Source organism: Rutilus rutilus (assembly GCF_951802725.1).
Source record: "Rutilus rutilus genome assembly, chromosome: 7".
Classification (NCBI taxonomy): Eukaryota; Metazoa; Chordata; class Actinopteri; order Cypriniformes; family Leuciscidae; genus Rutilus; species Rutilus rutilus.
This window is the reverse complement of record NC_140221.1, coordinates 48925302-48946177: the sequence shown is the minus strand read 5'-3', so window position 1 is coordinate 48946177 and position 20876 is coordinate 48925302. Positions and strand designations below refer to the sequence as shown.

At 42.1% G+C, this 20876-nt stretch overlaps 2 protein-coding genes across 4 annotated transcripts in view; one reads left to right on the top strand and one right to left on the bottom strand.

Moving 5' to 3' along the window:
- The window catches only part of ift74 (intraflagellar transport 74), a 71271-nt gene extending 52516 nt beyond the window's left edge, over positions 1-18755 (bottom strand). For 2 of the 3 annotated variants that reach the window (XR_014627878.1, XM_084413066.1), the window contains exons 1-8: positions 18626-18755; positions 17576-17693; positions 16789-16921; positions 14855-14903; positions 14672-14770; positions 14358-14418; positions 14201-14260; positions 14057-14118 (exon numbers count right to left, since the gene is read on the bottom strand). Coding sequence is in view for 2 of the 3 variants with exons in the window: in XM_084413066.1 (XP_084269192.1) it covers positions 14057-14118; positions 14201-14260; positions 14358-14418; positions 14672-14770; positions 14855-14903; positions 16789-16921; positions 17576-17653 (542 nt within the window). In the remaining variant the exon portion in view is untranslated. Of the gene's footprint in view, positions 1-14056; positions 14119-14200; positions 14261-14357; positions 14419-14671; positions 14771-14854; positions 14904-16788; positions 16922-17006; positions 17027-17575; positions 17694-18625 lie in introns of those variants that run through there. The other variant, XM_084413067.1, reaches the window with a different exon arrangement.
- On the top strand, positions 1516-13147 carry LOC311293064 (leucine-rich repeat-containing protein 19-like). The gene is made up of 5 exons (XM_084413070.1): positions 1516-1549; positions 3186-3278; positions 3469-3838; positions 10049-10201; positions 12596-13147. The coding sequence occupies exons 2-5, from the start codon at positions 3207-3209 to the stop codon at positions 12934-12936; spliced, it is 936 nt and encodes a 311-aa protein (XP_084269196.1). The 5' UTR covers positions 1516-1549; positions 3186-3206; the 3' UTR covers positions 12937-13147.
- Positions 18756-20876: the final 2121 nt, after the last annotated feature.

The following is a 20876-nucleotide window of genomic DNA, read 5'->3' as shown; positions in this document are numbered from 1 at the left end:
TTATTATTATTTTTTAAATTGTTAACCTTACCTTCAATATCAGTGAGGTAACCCTCAATCCAGCTGCTGTATCCTTTTAACAAAACAGCTCGTGGGATTCGGCATCCATCCTCTGCCCATTTTTCCACATCAAATAGAGTAAATCGCTGCAGCAGTTTCAGGTTTGTAGTCCAAGTCATTGTTGTTTATCTTTACTTCTGGTTTTCTTCCCACCGGAGCCTCGCTTTCGATGTCAAAATGGTGGCTGTGTGAAATCAGCGTATACTTCTGACTCCATAAGAGGAGATGGTGGACAAGTTGCGACATACGGCGGGAGCGCAGACCACTTTGTCGGTTGATGTACGCTACTGTCGCTGTGCTGTCTGAACGGAGTAGTACGTGTTGAGCAATGTTCGAAAACGGTGCAGAGCACTGGTACTCGGAGCGTGCCCTGTTGCCAAGTAAGCTGTGCGTTCATGGCGATCGAGTCGATTTCCATACCGAGAAAAGAGATCTTCTGCACAGAGGAGAGTTTGCTCTTTCCCTGTTGACCCGAAGGCCCAGACGGGCGAGGTGCCGGAGAACCAGGTCCCTGTGTTTGCAAACCTGCTCTCAAAAGTGAGCCAGAATCAGCCAGTCGTCGAGGTAGTTCAGGATGCGAACCCTGTGTTGCCGAAGTGGCACAAGGGCTGCCTCGACAACTTTCGTGAAGACGCGAGGAGACAGGGCTAGCCCGAATGGAAGTACCGTGTACTAGTATGCCTGCCCCTCGAAAGCAAACCGAAGAAATGGTCTGTCGAGGAGGAACAGAGACATGAAAGTACGCGTCCTTCAGGTCGATCGCTGCAAACCAATCCAGCGGACGAACACATTCAAAAATGCGTTTGGCTGTCAACATCTTGAATGGAAGCCAGTGAAGGGTTCGGTTCAAGATGTGCAGGTCCAGGATTGGCCGTAACCCACCGCTCTTCTTGGGTACAATGAAGTAGGGGCTGTAGAAGCCGGACTTCATTTCGGCTGGAGGGACAGTCTCGACCGCACCCTTCGCCAGTAGGGTGGCGACCTCCGGCATGGTTAGTGGCGACAGTGGCATTGCCACCCACCATGGTATAGCGGACTCCCCAGAAGCGGCTCGTTTTGTAAGAACTCGAAGGTGATAGGCTTCTAAGCGAATCCCCCATTTCGTCAGTCACTGACGTAACTCGGAGTGACCGAACGAAAGGGAACTAAAGATTACTTTGAAAACTGTATCAAGAAACTCTGAGACTGTACCAAAGTTCAACAAGTATGCTTTTGGTCGACACCTTTATAGAAAGCAGCTTACATTGCATTCAAGGGTTAGATATTTCATCAGTTCATGCATTCCCTGGGAATGAAACCCATGACCTTAGGGTTTCTATAGCACCATGAGCAACAGGAACACAATAAAAGTCATAGTTCACCTTCTGAAGTTAAATGACTGAATGTGGTCAATCTTTAGCCAGTCTTTTTATTACAGAGAGCAAAGGTCTGTTTCTATCTCAGCTCGTTCAAGTATGTGTTAACATATGCTATTACACACGGCTCAAGGGTAAGTCTTGACTCTAACAATCATATCTATAAAGTTTTTCCTTTTCTTTTCTTTTTTAAAGAAAACTGTTTAATTCAGTTCACCTTAAGTAGTGCATAAATGTGATATAATAGAGCTGGTTCAAAATGTTTAATGTTTGGTCAGGTTCAGAAGATATTATCCATGTTTATCATTTCAAACATGTAATCAAAAAGAATATATCTTTAAAGAATCCAAGTTCTAAAATAATTTGAACTATAACAAAAATAAAAAGCTGAAGTTCAATGCTGATTATGAGTGCTAATCAGCATTAAACATAAGCTTTTGAGGCAAAAATCCTAAATGCTACCACAACGTTAGGGTTAATGCTATTTAATTTCCATATATGGTGAAGAAAAAAAAGAAAAAAAATGTATACATCAATTGTGTTTGACATTTCATTTTCATAATCAATTCAGCACGACACTGACATAATTTGAAATATAACAGAACAAACAATGATGATACACTAGTCACTAACCCAGTCGTGTCAATCAAGACTTTACAGCAGAAGAGAGGAACATAGAAGAATATACTAATATAGACTTAAAACACATAAACATGTGCCTATCCAACAGGGCTTAGTGAGCGGTAGTAGAGGAAACACAAAGGACGTTTATAGTTGAAAGGCGAGTTGAGGAGGAAAGCAGAGCAACAATTATCCTTAGAGAGTCTTTTAAATCCAGAAATAGGGAATAGGCCAACATCACTATTACAACAAGAACTGAAATGAACATATTTATACTGAAGATGTACGGATTCAATGAAGTGCTATATTACTTCAATTAAGTGCTATATTCAATGAAGAAGAACTATATTAAACATAATACTATAACGATCACTTATAAAAGTGTGTCAGAGTACCTTGAGGATCGCACATGACCACTAGTGCACTAGAAGCTCGACAGCCAGCCTGTGTTCACAAGAGAACGATGAGGCATGTTCTAATTCTGCTCTAAAAAGACAACAGTGTCATTATTCATTTACATTACATTTATTCATTTAGCAGACGCTTTTATCCAAAGCAATAGAAGCAGTTAAACTAAAGTAGGACAACAATATGCAAGTGCTAAGACCCTTCTCAGTTTAGTCTAACGCAGTACATGTTCATTTTTCTTTTTATTATTATTATTTAAACAAAATAATAGAATAGAATAGAAGAGAAAGTGTTAGTATTACTGGATCAAGTGATGTCGAAAAAGATGCGATTCAGATCAGTTCAGTTCAGTTCAATAACTGTGTAAAGTTCATCGATATGAAATGAGTTGAATTCATCTACAAGATGCAATACTGAAAACAATAATGTCATTATTCAATGCAATGCAAGAGTGATGCATCACAGCAACCACTGGAGAACACTGGGAGACTGTGCAGGATAAACATGATGATCTGTGTGTCTGATGGCAGATAACAAACACAAGCAGAGACACGGGACATCAGATGCTGATAGGAGACTGACTCTTCTGCACAAAGATCCTCTTTGTGTGACGCTCATGAAGAGGGTTTTTCCTCTCGAGAAGCTTCTCTATCTCACTATAGACAGGACCGTTTATCGAGAGCTCTTCTCTTACTCAGGGTTTGGGTGAGTTTGGCTGATGCAGTGCTGTTATCATCACAGGTGTGTGTGTTCGGAGAGACCATGACCGGGACAGGAGTGTGTGTGTTCTGGATGGCAGTCGTTCTGATGAGCTCAAGGGTGATCGCACTGCAGGTGAGCGCTTCAGGTGTTGCTTTACAGCGAATTATATAAACATTTTCTATATCAGTCACTGTCTAACAATAAGGCATAGACAAATCATAGACTAAACTGTGGAGAATTCCATGTAAAATACAGTGAAAAGAGAGAATCTGCAGTGAAGTTACACTCCGATGTTCAAACAGACATTAACCTTTGTGTTCAGGTGGACATGAACAACGCATCTCTAACAAGCATTCCTACAGGGAAACCTACAAACCTCACCGAACTGATCCTGAGCCATAACTCCGTGGCGATGTCTAACTCGGATATCGAGATTTTACGCAAGTATCCCGGGATTCGGGTGCTAGATCTTTCTTACAACCACATACAGTCACTGCCTGAAGGAGCTTTCGACAGCCTCACACACCTAGAGACTCTTATTCTGAGGGGAAATGAACTGAAAACCCTTAACAAAGACATCTTTAAAGGACTGATAAAACTGAAGAGTTTGGATTTGGAGGAAAATCCGTGGAACTGCTCCTGTTCGCTCACAAGTCTCATCAAACATCTGAACGAGTCTGGCGTATCAGCCGGTGAGAACCAGAGCTTATAGTCTAGATGGAAATAGGGGTCCACGCGCACCCCCCGGCTTTTTTTTTGCCACCTGATTTTTTCAAATCTTTAAAGTGTCTATTTTCAGAATCTGCCAGGTAACAAGCTGAAATAATGTCCCAAAGGCTTCATTTTTAACCCTTTGCGGAACCCGACCGGAACTCGAAAAATCAAAAAATTATATAGAAAGTGGCATAACATTTGAAGTAAACAACATACAGACACAAATGAACATATTTTCCCATACAATTCTGACCCCAGGAATTGAATGGAATGGTCATTTTTGACATTTGAAAACATATTGACCCTATTTCTGGACAAAAATAGCAAAAAATGTCCAAAAATGTGTAGAGGATCAACTATATTTTCCTTTTCTGAAGTGCATAGGGTGATTTCTTTTTCACAAACTGTTATTTCTTTATCATTCAAGTGTCTATTTTAAAATTAAATTGGGTACCAAGCTGAAATAATGTCCAAAATGCTTTATTTTTAACCCTTTGCTGCACCCGAACGGAACCCGAAAAATCCAAAAATGATATAGAAAGTGGCATAACATTTGAAGTAAACAACATACAGAGACAAATTAACATTTTACCATACAATTCTGACCCCAGGAATTGAATGGAATGGTTATTTTTGACATTTGAAAACATATTGACCCTATTTCTGGACAAAAATAGCAAAAAATGGCCAAAAATGTGTAGAGGATCAACTATATTTTCGTTTTCTCAAGCGCATAGAGTGATTATTTTTTTCACAAACTGTTATTTATTTATCATTCAGGTGTCTATTTTAAAATTAAATTGGGTACCAAGCTGAAATAATGTCCAAAATGCTTTATTTGTAAACCTTTGCACCAAACTCGAAAAATCTAATGTGATATAAAGTGCCATAACTTTTGATGTAAACAACTCACAGAGACAAATGGACACATTTTCCCATACAATTCTGACCCGGGGAAATTGTTATTTGTTATATTTTAGAACATCTTGACCATCTATGGTCAAAAACAGCAAAAAAAAAGCTAATTTGACACCATTTTTATTATACTAATAGCAGCCTGAAATGGGGTTTATTTTAACCTTTTACTGCACCTATCCTGAACCTGAAGAAATTGAAAATAGCTTTACTTTTGAAGTAAACAAAACAAAGCAAATTAACTTAAAAAGTTTGGGAATGTTGGGGCTTTGCAGTTTGGCAGTTGGTGGCTGTCGGTTGGTACCTGCAGATCGCCATTTGAAAAAAATGCTATATCCTTTTACTGCTACTGTTGTGTTTGCTGCTGCGACACTCAGTTCTAAAAGAGTCAAATTTAACGAACATTGTTTCAAATGCCTCGCCCCTTGTGCATACACAAGGAAGATGGGCCCTCGGAGTGCGCCACGTGCCTGGGACCCACCCACACTGAAGCTGCACTCTCTGCCGCAGGCTGCTCTCACTGGAAGAGCCTGCCCATCTCAACACTGCAGACACGGCTAGCTCTCTTTCGAGACGGCGACACTGTCGCTTTCTCACTTTCTCACTCACTTTCTACTTCGCCGGTCCTGTTCACTCAGGCAGACCAATGCCCCCTCTCCCTTCAAGCGACAGGTCTCGTCTCCTTCGGCAGATCGCACGAAAAACACAACGACAGCCTCTCCATCGCTGCGCTTGAGGAAGAGTGGACAGGCCCAGCTGACCCCGCCTTCTCATAGTCTGGTGCTAGCGCTGCTGCTACCGGAACTAGGCTAATTCGGACACTGAGATGCTGCGTATCCTCACTGCGGCCGTTTTAGACCTCAGTCTCGAATGGGCCTCGCCTGAGGAGCCACCTAGAAGCAGGCTGGATGGATGGTTTCTGCCTGGGCGCCAGCAGGCCCCCGTCACAAGCCAGCGCCTTTTTTTCCCTGAGGTCCACTACGAACTCACGAAATCATGGCGTGCGCCGTACTCAGCACGCACGAGCGCTTTTACTTCCGCCACGCTCTCCTCTGTTGACGGTGCAGCAGAAAAAGGTTATGAGAAGCTGCCTCTGCTCAAAGAAGCAGTTGTCGCCCATCTATGCCTGCCCACTGCTGTTGGCTGGAGATCCAGAGCGGTTCACAAGACATCCCTGGAGTGTCGAAATGGGTTTTGTACATTATAAAGAGAGGTTACTCGCTCCAATTCCCTCGCAGACCCCCATGGTTTCAGGCGGTCATCGAGACCTCGGTGAGAAGCGGCGTGGCTCACGTGCTTCTCACCTAAGTGCAAAATCTGCTAGAAAAAAGGGCGATAGAATGAGTCCCCCCGCGCTGAGCCGGTCAGGCTTTTACAGCCGTTACTTCCTTGTACCAAAAAAGGACGGTGGCACTCGCCCCATTCTAGATCTGAGACATCTGAACAAAGCTCTCATGAGATGGCCATTCAGAATGATAACTACCAAACAAATCCTCGCGCAGGTTCGCCCGGGGGATTGTTTTTTTAACGGTGGATCTGAAAGACGCTTACTTTCACATTAAGATAACGCCCCATCACAGGCCATTCTTGAGATTCGCCTTAGAGGGGTAGACTTATCAATACACGGTCATACCGTTCGGTCTGTCTCTAGCAGCCCGTACTTTGACAAAGTGCATGGACGCAGCACTTTCTCCCCTGAGGCAACGGAGTGCGCGTGCTGAACTATCTCCACGATTGGCTCATTATTTGTCAGTCGAAGACCGAATTATTGACAGACAGATCCATGCTCCTCAGCTATTTGGAATGCCTGGGGCTCAGGGTCAATTTTTCCAAGAGCAAACTGTTAGCCAGCCAGAACGTAAGCTTTATGGGCACAGTTATCGACTCTACAATGATGAGAGAGAGCGGCTCACACCAGAGTGCGCTCTCTCTATAAGGGGTCCTTCAGGGTAGGTGCGTGCATGCCCCTCAGGAAGTTTCAGAAGCTTCTCGGTCTCATGGCCGCTGCATCGTCAGTACTCCAGCTAGGGTCCACTCTTATTAGTCTTCCTATTACTGTCCATTAGCACAATTGTCCTGGGACTTATGTTCGGAGCGACCCTTATACTCCAGCCCCTTATTCATGAAACCCGACTCACGTCTGGTTACTGTCACTATGTTGGGGTTTGTTATGGCTTGTTTCTGTGAACCTCGGGGTGCTTCCCTAGGATCCAGTTGTATGCAGCCACTTGCTAATAGTGCGGCATTTTACATTGCGTCCCCACTGCATATTAGCTACGTAATACGAAGTGACCGTTCTCGAAAGGGAACATACTCGGTTACTAACGTAACCTCGGTTCCCTGAGAGTAAGGTCACTTCAGTCGATTTAAACCTGCTATTTGGCCAGAATGGGATTCCTTTATGGGATATTTAATTTTATTTTATCAATGAATAAATTCCACTAGAAACAAACCTTGTTGTATTATTTTAATTTAATACTGTGAAGCTGCTTTGAAACAATCTGTATTGTGAAAAGCGCTATACAAATATACTTGACTTGACTTGACTTAACTAAGGCCACGCCCATTTAGGCGCACTCTGACGTGCGACCCAATCAGATGAATTGGCGCCCATCACGTCAGAGGCGCTTGGCCATAGGTTGTGCAGTTGCCGCAGCACAGCCAATGGGCGAGCTAGACGCTCTGCTGTGTTCGCTGTGCAGCTGCACTGCGTATTAAATTATTGCACACGCTTAGCACGCTTAGCAACGACAGACGCCTCCGGAGCGCAACCGCCCTAGCGCTTTGGAAAAATGAGAACGCGGCGCGCCTAGCGTTTTCTATGCGTTTTTAGGCGCGATATTTTGAGGTATTTATTTATTTATTTGATATGGACATAACAACAGCATTGGACAAACCAGATACATTGTTTTTTAGTGTTATAGCAAAACTGCTAATTTGCAACACTCGATATGTGAACGGCGCCTAAGAATGTAATCCTTTACCACACAATACGACTTATGTGCTGCTATCTTCTGGGCCTGCAGACTGTCAATGTTGTCTGCTGCCTTTTCTGCTCTCTCCCTTCCATGCTCATGGATTTGGTACTCTGTGTTGAAGTTGTTTCTGCATGATAGATGATACTTAGCTTCCATTGCAAAAAGGTCCTTGTCCTACACCTTGAGATAAAGAGCCTATTTCTTTAATTCCTGTGCCCTAGGTTCAATAACTTTCCAGGCTGGTTCCTTGTGTTTCCAACTCTGAAACTTTGTAAGCTCTTCAGTCTTGCCCTTGAACTTGGATTTTGCTTTGTCACAGAAAATGCAATGATTGGGAAACGAGAAGGAACACCTTCTTGGAGCTCCTTCAGATACCCTGGTAATACAGAGTTCTCACGAGAGCACAAGTTGAATTTGCTCAGCGAGATACTCTGGTGTTGAGTAATGATGCTCATTAAATATGCCCCTCGATCGGAGCTGCACCAATCACATCGGGTTATCTGATATAGGCGGGCCAGAGGTGAGCTAAACAGATGACGACAGTGCTGTTACGTCGAAGTCATTAGTAAACATTGCAAGATGGCTATGGATGAATACCAGTTGTTTGAAACAGCTTTGGCCGCTACAATGAACGAGTTAGACTTGGCTTTTTATCTAAAAGAGGAACAGAAGACGGCGCTTGAATTGTTCCTTTGCAAGAAGGACGTTTTTGCTGTTTTGCCGACCGGATACGGTAAGACTATAATCTACCAGTTAGCTCCGCTGGTAGCATTTTATTGTTGTGATTGGTCGTAGTGTTATCCAATTGCGTGCAGTGAGATTTTCAAATGCACGCTTGGTGCCGCCCCTCGAGCTGGGCGATTTGCATTAGTCGACACCAGACCATTAATCTTTTAGATTTAGTTGCACTGCGTTTTAAATTATTAGAAATAAATTATCAAAAGAGAAAGCAGTGGGAAATGGCGATCTGCAGGTACCAACCGACAGCCACCAACTGCCAAACTGCAAAGCCCCAACATTCCCAAACTTTTTAAGTTAATTTGCTTTGTTTTGTTTACTTCAAAAGTAAAGCTATTTTCAATTTCTTCAGGTTCAGGATAGGTGCAGTAAAAGGTTAAAATAAACCCCATTTCAGGCTGCTATTAGTATAATAAAAATGGTGTCAAATTAGCTTTTTTTTTGCTGTTTTTGACCATAGATGGTCAAGATGTTCTAAAATATAACAAATAACAATTTCCCCGGGTCAGAATTGTATGGGAAAATGTGTCCATTTGTCTCTGTGAGTTGTTTACATCAAAAGTTATGGCACTTTATATCACATTAGATTTTTCGAGTTTGGTGCAAAGGTTTACAAATAAAGCATTTTGGACATTATTTCAGCTTGGTACCCAATTTAATTTTAAAATAGACACCTGAATGATAAATAAATAACAGTTTGTGAAAAAAATAATCACTCTATGCGCTTGAGAAAACGAAAATATAGTTGATCCTCTACACATTTTTGGCCATTTTTTGCTATTTTTGTCCAGAAATAGGGTCAATATGTTTTCAAATGTCAAAAATAACCATTCCATTCAATTCCTGGGGTCAGAATTGTATGGTAAAATGTTAATTTGTCTCTGTATGTTGTTTACTTCAAATGTTATGCCACTTTCTATATCATTTTTGGATTTTTCGGGTTCCGTTCGGGTGCAGCAAAGGGTTAAAAATAAAGCATTTTGGACATTATTTCAGCTTGGTACCCAATTTAATTTTAAAATAGACACTTGAATGATAAAGAAATAACAGTTTGTGAAAAAGAAATCACCCTATGCACTTCAGAAAAGGAAAATATAGTTGATCCTCTACACATTTTTGGACATTTTTTGCTATTTTTGTCCAGAAATAGGGTCAATATGTTTTCAAATGTCAAAAATGACCATTCCATTCAATTCCTGGGGTCAGAATTGTATGGGAAAATATGTTCATTTGTGTCTGTATGTTGTTTACTTCAAATGTTATGCCACTTTCTATATAATTTTTTGATTTTTCGAGTTCCGGTCGGGTTCCGCAAAGGGTTAAAAATGAAGCCTTTGGGACATTATTTCAGCTTGTTACCTGGCAGATTCTGAAAATAGACACTTTAAAGATTTGAAAAAATCAGGTGGCAAAAAAAAAGCCGGGGGGTGCGCGTGGACCCCTATTTCCATCTAGACTATTAGGATGTTCTCCATCTTCAGATATGGTGTTTATGCTCTGGCCAACTTCATGTTTGTTTTGTTTGATTTATTCATCTGCAAAATGTTTGTTTTACAGGCAGAGAAGTGTTTTGTTACACCCCCCAGAAAACAGCTGTCCTCGATGGAAACTCTTTCTGCTTAAATCAAGTCCCAACAACGAAGACTAGATTAGCATCACTGCAAACCACAGAGCAAAGCACCAGCAGTCGCGTCTACAACTCCAGCAAAGGTAAAACCATCAGAAATAATGTGCCTGAATGTCCATATCAACACTTATGACTCATGAGCTCAACTAGCAAACGACCCATAGACATATTAGAGAAAGCCACTGTTACAGTATTCTGGTGTGGATTCTCTTACTGGACACAAACAAGGTAAATAACAAGCGTTGCCGATGTGAAAAACATTTCCCACTAACCAGAATCAAACACACAGCTGTGTGTCGGTGGATTAGGCTGTGGAAAGGAACTGTGTAGAGCTAACATGCTCTAACGCGTATATCTCTAGACTGAACACGTGATACGCATGTGCACGCCGTCAGCGTTCTCACAGAGTCACGCTCTTGAAGTTTACATGGAGATGATCACTTGCATCTTGGAACCTGTTTCAAAGTCTGCATTCTCGAGCTCAAACACTGCTGTTGTGCGGATGAGCCGGAGCGCATTACGGGTTTTCTGTGAGAGCGGTGTGTGTTAGCGCCCCCTAAGTCAATCACTAATGATCTTTACAACAGAAGTGAATCAATCAAACTAACTTTAGCTGGACAATAACTTATTTATTCTAGAGCTTTATTCTACAATCTATATTGTTAAAAGGGCTATATAAATGAAGGTGACTTGACTAGAGATGATGAACGTGTGTGTGTGTGTGTGTGTGTGTGTGTCCTCAAGGTTAGAGATGCTGTGTGTACATGATGAACGTGTGTGTGTGTGTGTGTGTGTGTGTGTCCTCAGGGTTAGGGTTAGAGATGCTGTGTGTACATGATGAACGTGTGTGTGTGTGTGTCCTCAAGGTTAAAGATGCTGTGTGTACATGATGAACGTGTGTGTGTGTGTGTGTGTGTGTGTGTGTGTGTGTGTGTGTGTGTGTCCTCAGGGTTAGGGTTAGAGATGCTGTGTGTACATGATGAACGTGTGTGTGTGTGTGTGTGTCCTCAGGGTTAGGGTTAGAGATGCTGTGTGTACATGATGAACGTGTGTGTGTGTGTGTCCTCAAGGTTAAAGATGCTGTGTGTACATGATGAACGTGTGTGTGTGTGTGTGTGTGTGTGTGTGTGTGTGTGTCCTCAGGGTTAGGGTTAGAGATGCTGTGTGTACATGATGAACGTGTGTGTGTGTGTGTGTGTCCTCAAGGTTAGAGATGCTGTGTGTACATGATGAACGTGTGTGTGTGTGTGTGTGTGTGTGTGTGTGTGTGTGTGTGTGTGTGTGTGTGTGTGTGTGTCCTCAAGGTTAGGGTTAGAGATGCTGTGTGTACATGATGAACGTGTGTGTGTGTGTGTGTCCTCAGGGTTAGGGTTAGAGATGCTGTGTGTACATGATGAACGTGTGTGTGTGTGTGTGTGTGTCCTCAAGGTTAGAGATGCTGTGTGTACATGATGAACGTGTGTGTGTGTGTGTGTGTGTGTGTGTGTGTGTGTGTCCTCAAGGTTAGGGTTAGAGATGCTGTGTGTACATGATGAACGTGTGTGTGTGTGTGTGTCCTCAGGGTTAGGGTTAGAGATGCTGTGTGTACATGATGAACGTGTGTGTGTGTGTGTGTGTGTCCTCAAGGTTAGAGATGCTGTGTGTACATGATGAACGTGTGTGTGTGTGTGTGTGTGTGTGTGTGTGTGTGTGTGTGTCCTCAAGGTTAGGGTTAGAGATGCTGTGTGTACATGATGAACGTGTGTGTGTGTGTGTGTCCTCAGGGTTAGGGTTAGAGATGCTGTGTGTACATGATGAACGTGTGTGTGTGTGTGTGTGTGTGTGTCCTCAAGGTTAGAGATGCTGTGTGTACATGATGAACGTGTGTGTGTGTGTGTGTGTGTGTCCTCAGGGTTAGGGTTAGAGATGCTGTGTGTACATGATGAACGTGTGTGTGTGTGTGTGTCCTCAGGGTTAGGGTTAGAGATGCTGTGTGTACATGATGAACGTGTGTGTGTGTGTGTGTGTGTGTGTCCTCAAGGTTAGAGATGCTGTGTGTACATGATGAACGTGTGTGTGTGTGTGTGTGTGTGTGTGTGTGTCCTCAGGGTTAGGGTTAGAGATGCTGTGTGTACATGATGAACGTGTGTGTGTGTCCTCAGGGTTAGGGTTAGAGATGCTGTGTGTACATGATAAACGTGTGTGTGTGTGTGTGTGTGTGTGTGTCCTCAGGGTTAGGGTTAGAGATGCTGTGTGTACATGATGAACGTGTGTGTGTGTCCTCAGGGTTAGGGTTAGAGATGCTGTGTGTACATGATGAACGTGTGTGTGTGTGTGTGTGTGTGTGTGTGTCCTCAAGGTTAGAGATGCTGTGTGTACATGATGAACGTGTGTGTGTGTGTGTGTGTGTGTGTGTGTGTGTGTGTGTGTGTGTGTGTCCTCAGGGTTAGGGTTAGAGATGCTGTGTGTACATGATGAACGTGTGTGTGTGTCCTCAGGGTTCAATGCGAGGGATGGAGGGACGCAGACGGGGAGCCACAGCTGGAAGTTTCTGCTCGGTGTCGTGGCTTTGACTCTCAGCACTTCCGTCATCATCGTCTGCGCTGTCAAGTCTCCCTCCTGGTACAAACTCCTGTTCAACTACCGGCACCAGAGGCTGTGTGAGGACGGCGAGCCCGGCGTGTTCAGCGGCCGCTTCTCTAACTTCAGCCTGGACACGCAGCAGACGGAGACCAGCGCTCAGGAGCTGGAGGAGCTGGAGGACGACGGCTTCATCGAGGACGGCTACATCGAGCCGGGGAACTACAGCCGCCATCCAGACGCCGACCGCGAGTCGTGAGCCAGAACTCTATCCGCGCGTCTCAGGGCTAGGGCACATTGGTGGACTAATTAAGCTACGAGTTTTTGCATGAACAGACTGTGAGGATCTTTTGTTCCAGTGCAGTAGTGCAATATGAAAATGCCTTAAAATATAAAACCAAAAATATAATTGAACCAGAATTGCAAATACATGCAATCGCAGCACGTTAATACAGTGTGTGTGAACAGTGTGTTCATGTTCTTCCTCAGTGTTTCTGTCTTGTTTTCCAGCAAAAATATCTAAACATTCTTAAATCAAGATACATTTACTGGAGTAAATAAAAATTTATAAAAATTGACTTCATACTTAAACGTACAGTATGGCCGTAGTATCGCCGCTAGGGGTCGCTAACCTCTTACAATAACAAAGGCGTAGTTTGATGACGCAACATTTGCTAAGAATTATGGATCTTGTCGTCAACGGCAAGCCGACCGATCTAATAATGTTTATGGATGAGTGAATACATCGATGGTTTTATCATGACTGTGATATGAAGCAGGTCGGGATTGCTAAGAGACAGTTAGCAGCTCCACACGCGACGCGAGTCCCGCAGAGTCCTGCAGCCCCTTCGGAGTGAACGCGGGTGAATCTGACTGCAGTAGATGTGAAAGATATTTAAAAAAATGATGTTTATTCAGCCAGCGCACATACCTGTATTTACATCCTGTTTTCGGTCGAAGTCCACAGTAGTCGATTGTCGAGTTCACGCGCATAGGTTTAGTACCTATGATCACGCGCGTGAACTCGACAATCGATTACTGTGGACTTCCCTGACTCCGCCATCGGTTATCTTGCCACAAACATTATAAGTGCACCCCAGGAAACATAATGAAACAATAAAAGAATGCAGTTCATGACCCCTTTAAGACTTAGGTAGAATTTATTTTAATTTTTTGCAGTGAATGCTGTCATTGCACTTTATAACATAATAATTCTAAACCTTATTTAAAGATTTTAAAAGCTTGTCAGAGATGTATACAATACTTTGTCCCAAATATCCTAGATTTTTTGTCCGCAATATATAAAATTGCTGATTTAAAAAGAAGTTTCAGCGTGATTGATCAGTTTGATGAGGAGACTCAAAGACAAAAGCACTTACTCTCTTCTCTCAGTGAAGATCACGTCCATACTTTGAGCTTCTCTGTCATTCTGTGCTTTCAGCTGATGACACAAACACAGAGAACTCAGCAGGAGCACAGGGAGAGGAAAGAAGAAATAATGTGTAGAAATAATGTGAACTCACCATGATGATGTCGTTCACGACTTCATCCATCTCAGTATTAGTGTTCAGTTTGTCAACTAGCTGGAGATTTAGAAAAAGACACAGCTTACTTAAATAATGACATCATCATGTGCCTCAAAATTACAAATACAAGTCCAATGGTTATAAAATAATGTACCATGTTGTAATCCGCCAGCTGGCCTTGAAGATCTTTGATTTCTCCAGCCAGGACTTCTGCTCTGCTCACATAGAGTTTGAAGACATGAAATTAATTATCCTGATGTCATCAAAACTAAAGAAAAAGTCCTTATCTCTTATTAGAGAATCAGAAATATACACATTGTTTCATCATATATATTTATTCTTCGAAATATATACAATTTAAAACGTAGGATGCGTCATATTATTTTAAAGAACAATATTTTAAAATTATAATTTGTTGTCTTTCTTGTATTATTAAGACATAATTCTGGTTTCTGAAGGTAAAGTTACCGTTTCTCATAAGACAGAAACACTGAATTCTCCTGACTGGAGGTGTCGATGTCCTTCTGTAGTTTAGTAGACTCCATCGTCAGCTCGTTTATTTTACTCCTGAAGCAAACAAGCGAAATATTAATCAGACCGTGTTACCTGAGAGATAATGAAACATGCAATAAATGACAAGAAGAAACTTACCGTAATAACCCGAGGTAATATGACTTATCCAGAATCTGCCTCTGAGGTCCTGAAGGAGTGAGAATAAAGGGTGAGTATGCAGATCTCAGATCAGTCTAACACTAGCACTGATCTCACGTCAGTCTAACACTAGCACTGATCTCACGTCAGTCTAACACTAGCACTGATCTCACGTCAGTCTAACACTAGCACTGATCTCACATCAGTCTAACACTAGCACTGACCTCACATCAGTCTAACACTAGCACTGATCTCACGTCAGTCTAACACTAGCACTGATCTCACATCAGTCTAACACTAGCACTGACCTCACGTCAGTCTAACACTAGCACTGATCTCACGTCAGTCTAACACTAGCACTGATCTCACGTCAGTCTAACACTAGCACTGATCTCACGTCAGTCTAACACTAGCACTGATCTCACATCAGTCTAACACTAGCACTGACCTCACATCAGTCTAACACTAGCACAGATCTCACATCAGTCTAACACTAGCACTGATCTCACATCAGTCTAACACTAGCACTGATCTCACATCAGTCTAACACTAGCACTGATCTCACATCAGTCTAACACTAGCACAGATCTCACATCAGTCTAACACTAGCACAGATCTCACATCAGTCTAACACTAGCACTGATCTCACATCAGTCTAACACTAGCACTGATCTCACATCAGTCTAACACTAGCACTGACCTCACATCAGTCTAACACTAGCACTGACCTCACATCAGTCTAACACTAGCACTGACCTCACATCAGTCTAACACTAGCACTGATCTCACATCAGTCTAACACTAGCACTGACCTCACATCAGTCTAACACTAGCACAGATCTCACATCAGTCTAACACTAGCACAGATCTCACATCAGTCTAACACTAGCACAGATCTCACATCAGTCTAACACTAGCACAGATCTCACATCAGTCTAACACTAGCACTGATCTCACATCAGTCTAACACTAGCACAGATCTCACATCAGTCTAACACTAGCACAGATCTCACATCAGTCTAACACTAGCACTGATCTCACATCAGTCTAACACTAGCACTGATCTCACATCAGTCTAACACTAGCACTGATCTCACATCAGTCTAACACTAGCACTGATCTCACATCAGTCTAACACTAGCACTGACCTCACATCAGTCTAACACTAGCACTGACCTCACATCAGTCTAACACTAGCACTGATCTCACATCAGTCTAACACTAGCACTGACCTCACATCAGTCTAACACTAGCACTGATCTCACATCAGTCTAACACTAGCACAGATCTCACATCAGTCTAACACTAGCACTGATCTCACATCAGTCTAACACTAGCACTGACCTCACATCAGTCTAACACTAGCACTGATCTCACATCAGTCTAACACTAGCACTGACCTCACATCAGTCTAACACTAGCACTGACCTCACATCAGTCTAACACTAGCACTGATCTCACATCAGTCTAACACTAGCACTGACCTCACATCAGTCTAACACTAGCACTGATCTCACATCAGTCTAACACTAGCACTGACCTCACGTCAGTCTAACACTAGCACTGATCTCACATCAATCCAGCAGAACAGAGGAGCTCCACCTTTCCCGCATGTCTTCTACCCATACATTAGAGATGCGCGGTTGGCGGTTACAGCAGCGGACTCCGCGGATAAACCGCGGATTGGGCGGATGACGTGACGAAAAATAATATTTTAATTAAATTCGGGCGGGTGGCGGGCGGTTGAACCAATCAAATGAAAAATATATGTATACACAAATCAACGGATGGCGGGCGGGTGCGGTTTAGACAATTGGTCAAAAACGTTGGTGCGGCTGGATGATGATTTTTGTGATGTTGTTGCGGATGAAATAATAGCCCATCCGCGCATCTCTAACATACACACACACACACACACACACACACTCATCCACCTTTCCCGCCGGTCTTCATCCCGCTGAGGCCCTGCTGAGTCACGGGCCGATCCGCCACTCTGATCTGAGCTGACAGAACCCCCGCGGCGGCCATGGGTCCTGCTCTGGTGCCGGGACGAGCGGTCCCCGGGGCCTGTGACACACACACACACACACACACACACACATCAGTGCGATCTTACACTATCACCACCTGTGACACATACACACACACTCACCGCAGTGCTGACTCTGATGGCTGTCGTGACCCGTAACACACACACACACACACACACACACACACACACTAACCCTACCCCTAAACCTACCCATCACAAACACACACACACACACACACACACACACACACTAACCCTACCCCTAAACCTGCCCATCACAAACACACACACACACACACACACACACACACACACACACACTAACCCTACCCCTAAACCTGCCCATCACAAACACACACACACACACACACACACTAACCCGACCCCTAAACCTGCCCATCACACACACACACACACATTCACTCACTTACTCACTCACTTACTCACTCACTCACACACACACACACAATCACACACTCACTCACACACACACACACACACACACACACACTCACACACACTCTCATAAACTCACACACACTCACTCACACTCACACTCACACTCACTCACTCACACTCACTTACTCACTCACTTACTCACTCACAATCACTCTCACACACACACACACACACACACACACACACTCACACACTTACTCACTCATACACACTCACACACAATCACTCACCGCAGTGCTGACTCTGATGGCTGTCGGTGGGCGTCCGGCACTGAATGACCCGCGGCTCACGGGCCTCTGACCCGCCATTGTGTTCTGATGGTTCTGGAATCCACTGATGCTTCAGTGTCTAATGATTATAATCAAGAAATTAATCAATATAATGCATGTACACACACATGGGTTATGTATTAATGAAATATTATGAAATAAAAAAGAAAATTATGCAATACTGGATAATCCGGTAACCTAACCCCTAACCCCTAACCCTAACCCCTAACCCTAACCCAGTTTAGAGAGAGTTACCAGTTAAACAACAAGCAACATGACAAAAGCGAACCGGTACATTTAATCCACTTTCTTTAGAAAGCAAAATACATAAAATAGCTGTAATTAGACTCTAATCATGATTATTAAACAAAATGTACAGTGCAGTAGCACGACACACCTGTATATGACAGCATCAGATATTATACACCGATTACCATATTCATGTGACATTATATCAACATGAACACCATTATAAACATTTCCGATTCAGTGAACCGATTCAGTGAACCGATTTAAAAGAGTGAATCATTCAGCAATCGCGAATCTACTGCTGAACTATTGCCAGAACTGCTGAATGCTGAATAAAACAATAAGAAAGTGTTTAAAGAGCAGCAGAGCGATTTCAAGAGTTTTCTAAAGAATATGGAGATTAATATGTGAATATGATATCAAAGTTTGAAGCACACAGTGAATTACAGGCGATGAAACCCGGAGTCTGTGTTTAACTGTAATATATACTGTAAGTTAACCCTAAACACTGAACACGAGAGAAAACTGTTGTTTAAAGCTCTGCCTTTCAGCTAACGTTACAAACCGAAATAAATAAATGGAAAGCCATGAAGAAATCGTCAATAAAACGAGCAAACAACACGCAGATCTCTATCCGCTAACGTTAGCAGCAGATTTAAGTTAGCAACAAAGCTGTTTTCTTTGGTCTTGTTCTCAAAAAGAAAATCTGTTAAACTAAGGAAATGACCACACAACGAGCTAACAACATAAGTGATCGCTCACCTTCAGCTGTGAATCTGCAGTTTGGGTTGTTTTCACTGTTAGCAGTTTTGATGGTTTTCACTGTTAGCTGATTTAGCTCCTTCACCACTGAACCAAACGCTCGCCTGAGTTGCTTAGCAACCATGAAGGCATCGCGAGATCTCCCGCGAGAACAGCGCTGTGACGCATTTATACTCTTAAACATTTATCTACTATATCTAGAATATTTATCTAGAATAGACAGGTTTGATTTAGTTTATTATATATTCATGTGATTTTTGTTCTATAGAGAAAGAATCTATTAGCCATCTGTTTTGTAATTGTATATACACAAAGTTTCTTTGGGTGGATGTGGAAAATTGCAGTAGAGGAAAACAAATGTTATAATTAAATTAAATAATTTTGATATATGTATGTATTATTCCAATGAAAGTAATAATAATAATAATACCTTTACTTTTATTGTACAATTTATTGTATTTTGGGAAAATTTCGTAAACACAAGAAGAAATGGTCAGGATCCAAACCAAATGTATTCATTATCTTCAGGAGACTAGTGTTGCACCAGTCTGGAGAACACGGTCAATAAGAAAGCAAGAAAGACTTGTGATATCCTTAATGAATATACAGTTTTTATATTAAGTAATCAATGATTTGTACGCTTTTTTTTTTTTTTTTTTTTAATATGTAAATTTGGTATAATATATTGTATACTACTAAAGTTCGTTGATTAATAAAAATAAAATAAATAAAGAAAAACTATAATAATAGAATATATGTTTAAAACAGCACTGTTTCACGCCCAGTTGTAATTGCGTACCAGAAGAAGCCTAAAGAAGCCACGCATTATTATCATTTTATTCTTCTTATATTTTTTTCATGATCTCGTTTTTTGGATCTAATGTTCTTGTTATTTTGTTCCCAAGCGAGCGAGTCCTTTATACACTCTGTAGAGCACTGTAGACCCTCCTGACGCTAATCATGTGTCCCTTGCGTTTAGTTCAGCGTGAATATATGTCAGATCTCAAGTCTAGTTTATTTATAGAGCCCTTTCCACTACAGTAGACCCAATGGTTGTACAGTTAAAACAGTCTAAAGATAATAGCAAATAATAATAAAAAAGAACACAAGACAACAGTCAATAGTAACAAAAACAAACAAACAAAACTAACAAAAAGCAGCAAGGAAAAGACCTAAAATACACATAATAAAACAAAATCCAGTTGCCAAAATTTCAAGAATTAAAAGCCATAGAAAACCAATGTGTTTTAAATCGAGATTGAGGGTGCAGGTCTAACGTCTGGTGTAGGTCTAACGTCAGGTGTAGGTCTAACGTCAGGTGTAGGTCTAACGTCAGGTGGTTTTCCACAGTCTCGGGCCGGCAACAGAAAAAGCCCCATCCACTTTAGTTTTCAAGCGAGTTTTAGGAATTGTGAGAAGTAAACAATTAAGTGATCATTGAGGTCTACATGAATTCATTTGAATTAAATCAGTAATATATTCTGGGGCCAGGCCATGGACAGCTTTATAAACGTAAAGTAAAACCTTATAATGAATCCGATATATTGATATATTATAATGAATCCAGCTTTACCAAAACTGTCCCATAGTCATGTGTTGTACGAGTTTCCCTCCTTCTGGGAACAGTAGTTACTGTCTGCTCATTTCTTCTAGATAAACCCACTAGATCTAAACTCGTTCCTCCAATCAGGAGTTAACACACTAACCAATGCAAAACCTGCATACAAACCATCTTTATAGTCTGACTAGATGTGGTTAACTATTAAACTGAGCTTTACAGAGTTTCTTCAAAGGGTTGTACCTTGAAAGAAAATTGATCCTCAGTGTATCTCCTGTAGCTATCAGATAATCATATGGAGTCATAATACATACAGAATCCCAGCGCACTATGCCAGCGCACTATCCCAACGCACGAGAGAGAGCGAGGCTTAACATGATTTTATTAGAACATTAACTTTTACCAGTTACCAGATTTCTAATCTGATCATATAATCCAAAAATTCACCTATAATAATACCATAAAACTATTTACACATATAACATTTATACTTTGAATATCATTAATCAATTTAAAATATCCATCCATCTATCCATCTTCTTCCGCTCATCCGGGGCCGGGCAAGCCACCCTTTTCCGACTGAGAACCATGGCCTCGGATTTGGAGGTGCTGATTCTCATCCCAGCCGCTTCCCACTCGGCTGCAAACCGTCCCAGTGCATGCTGAAGGTCCTGGTCTGATGGGACCAGCATG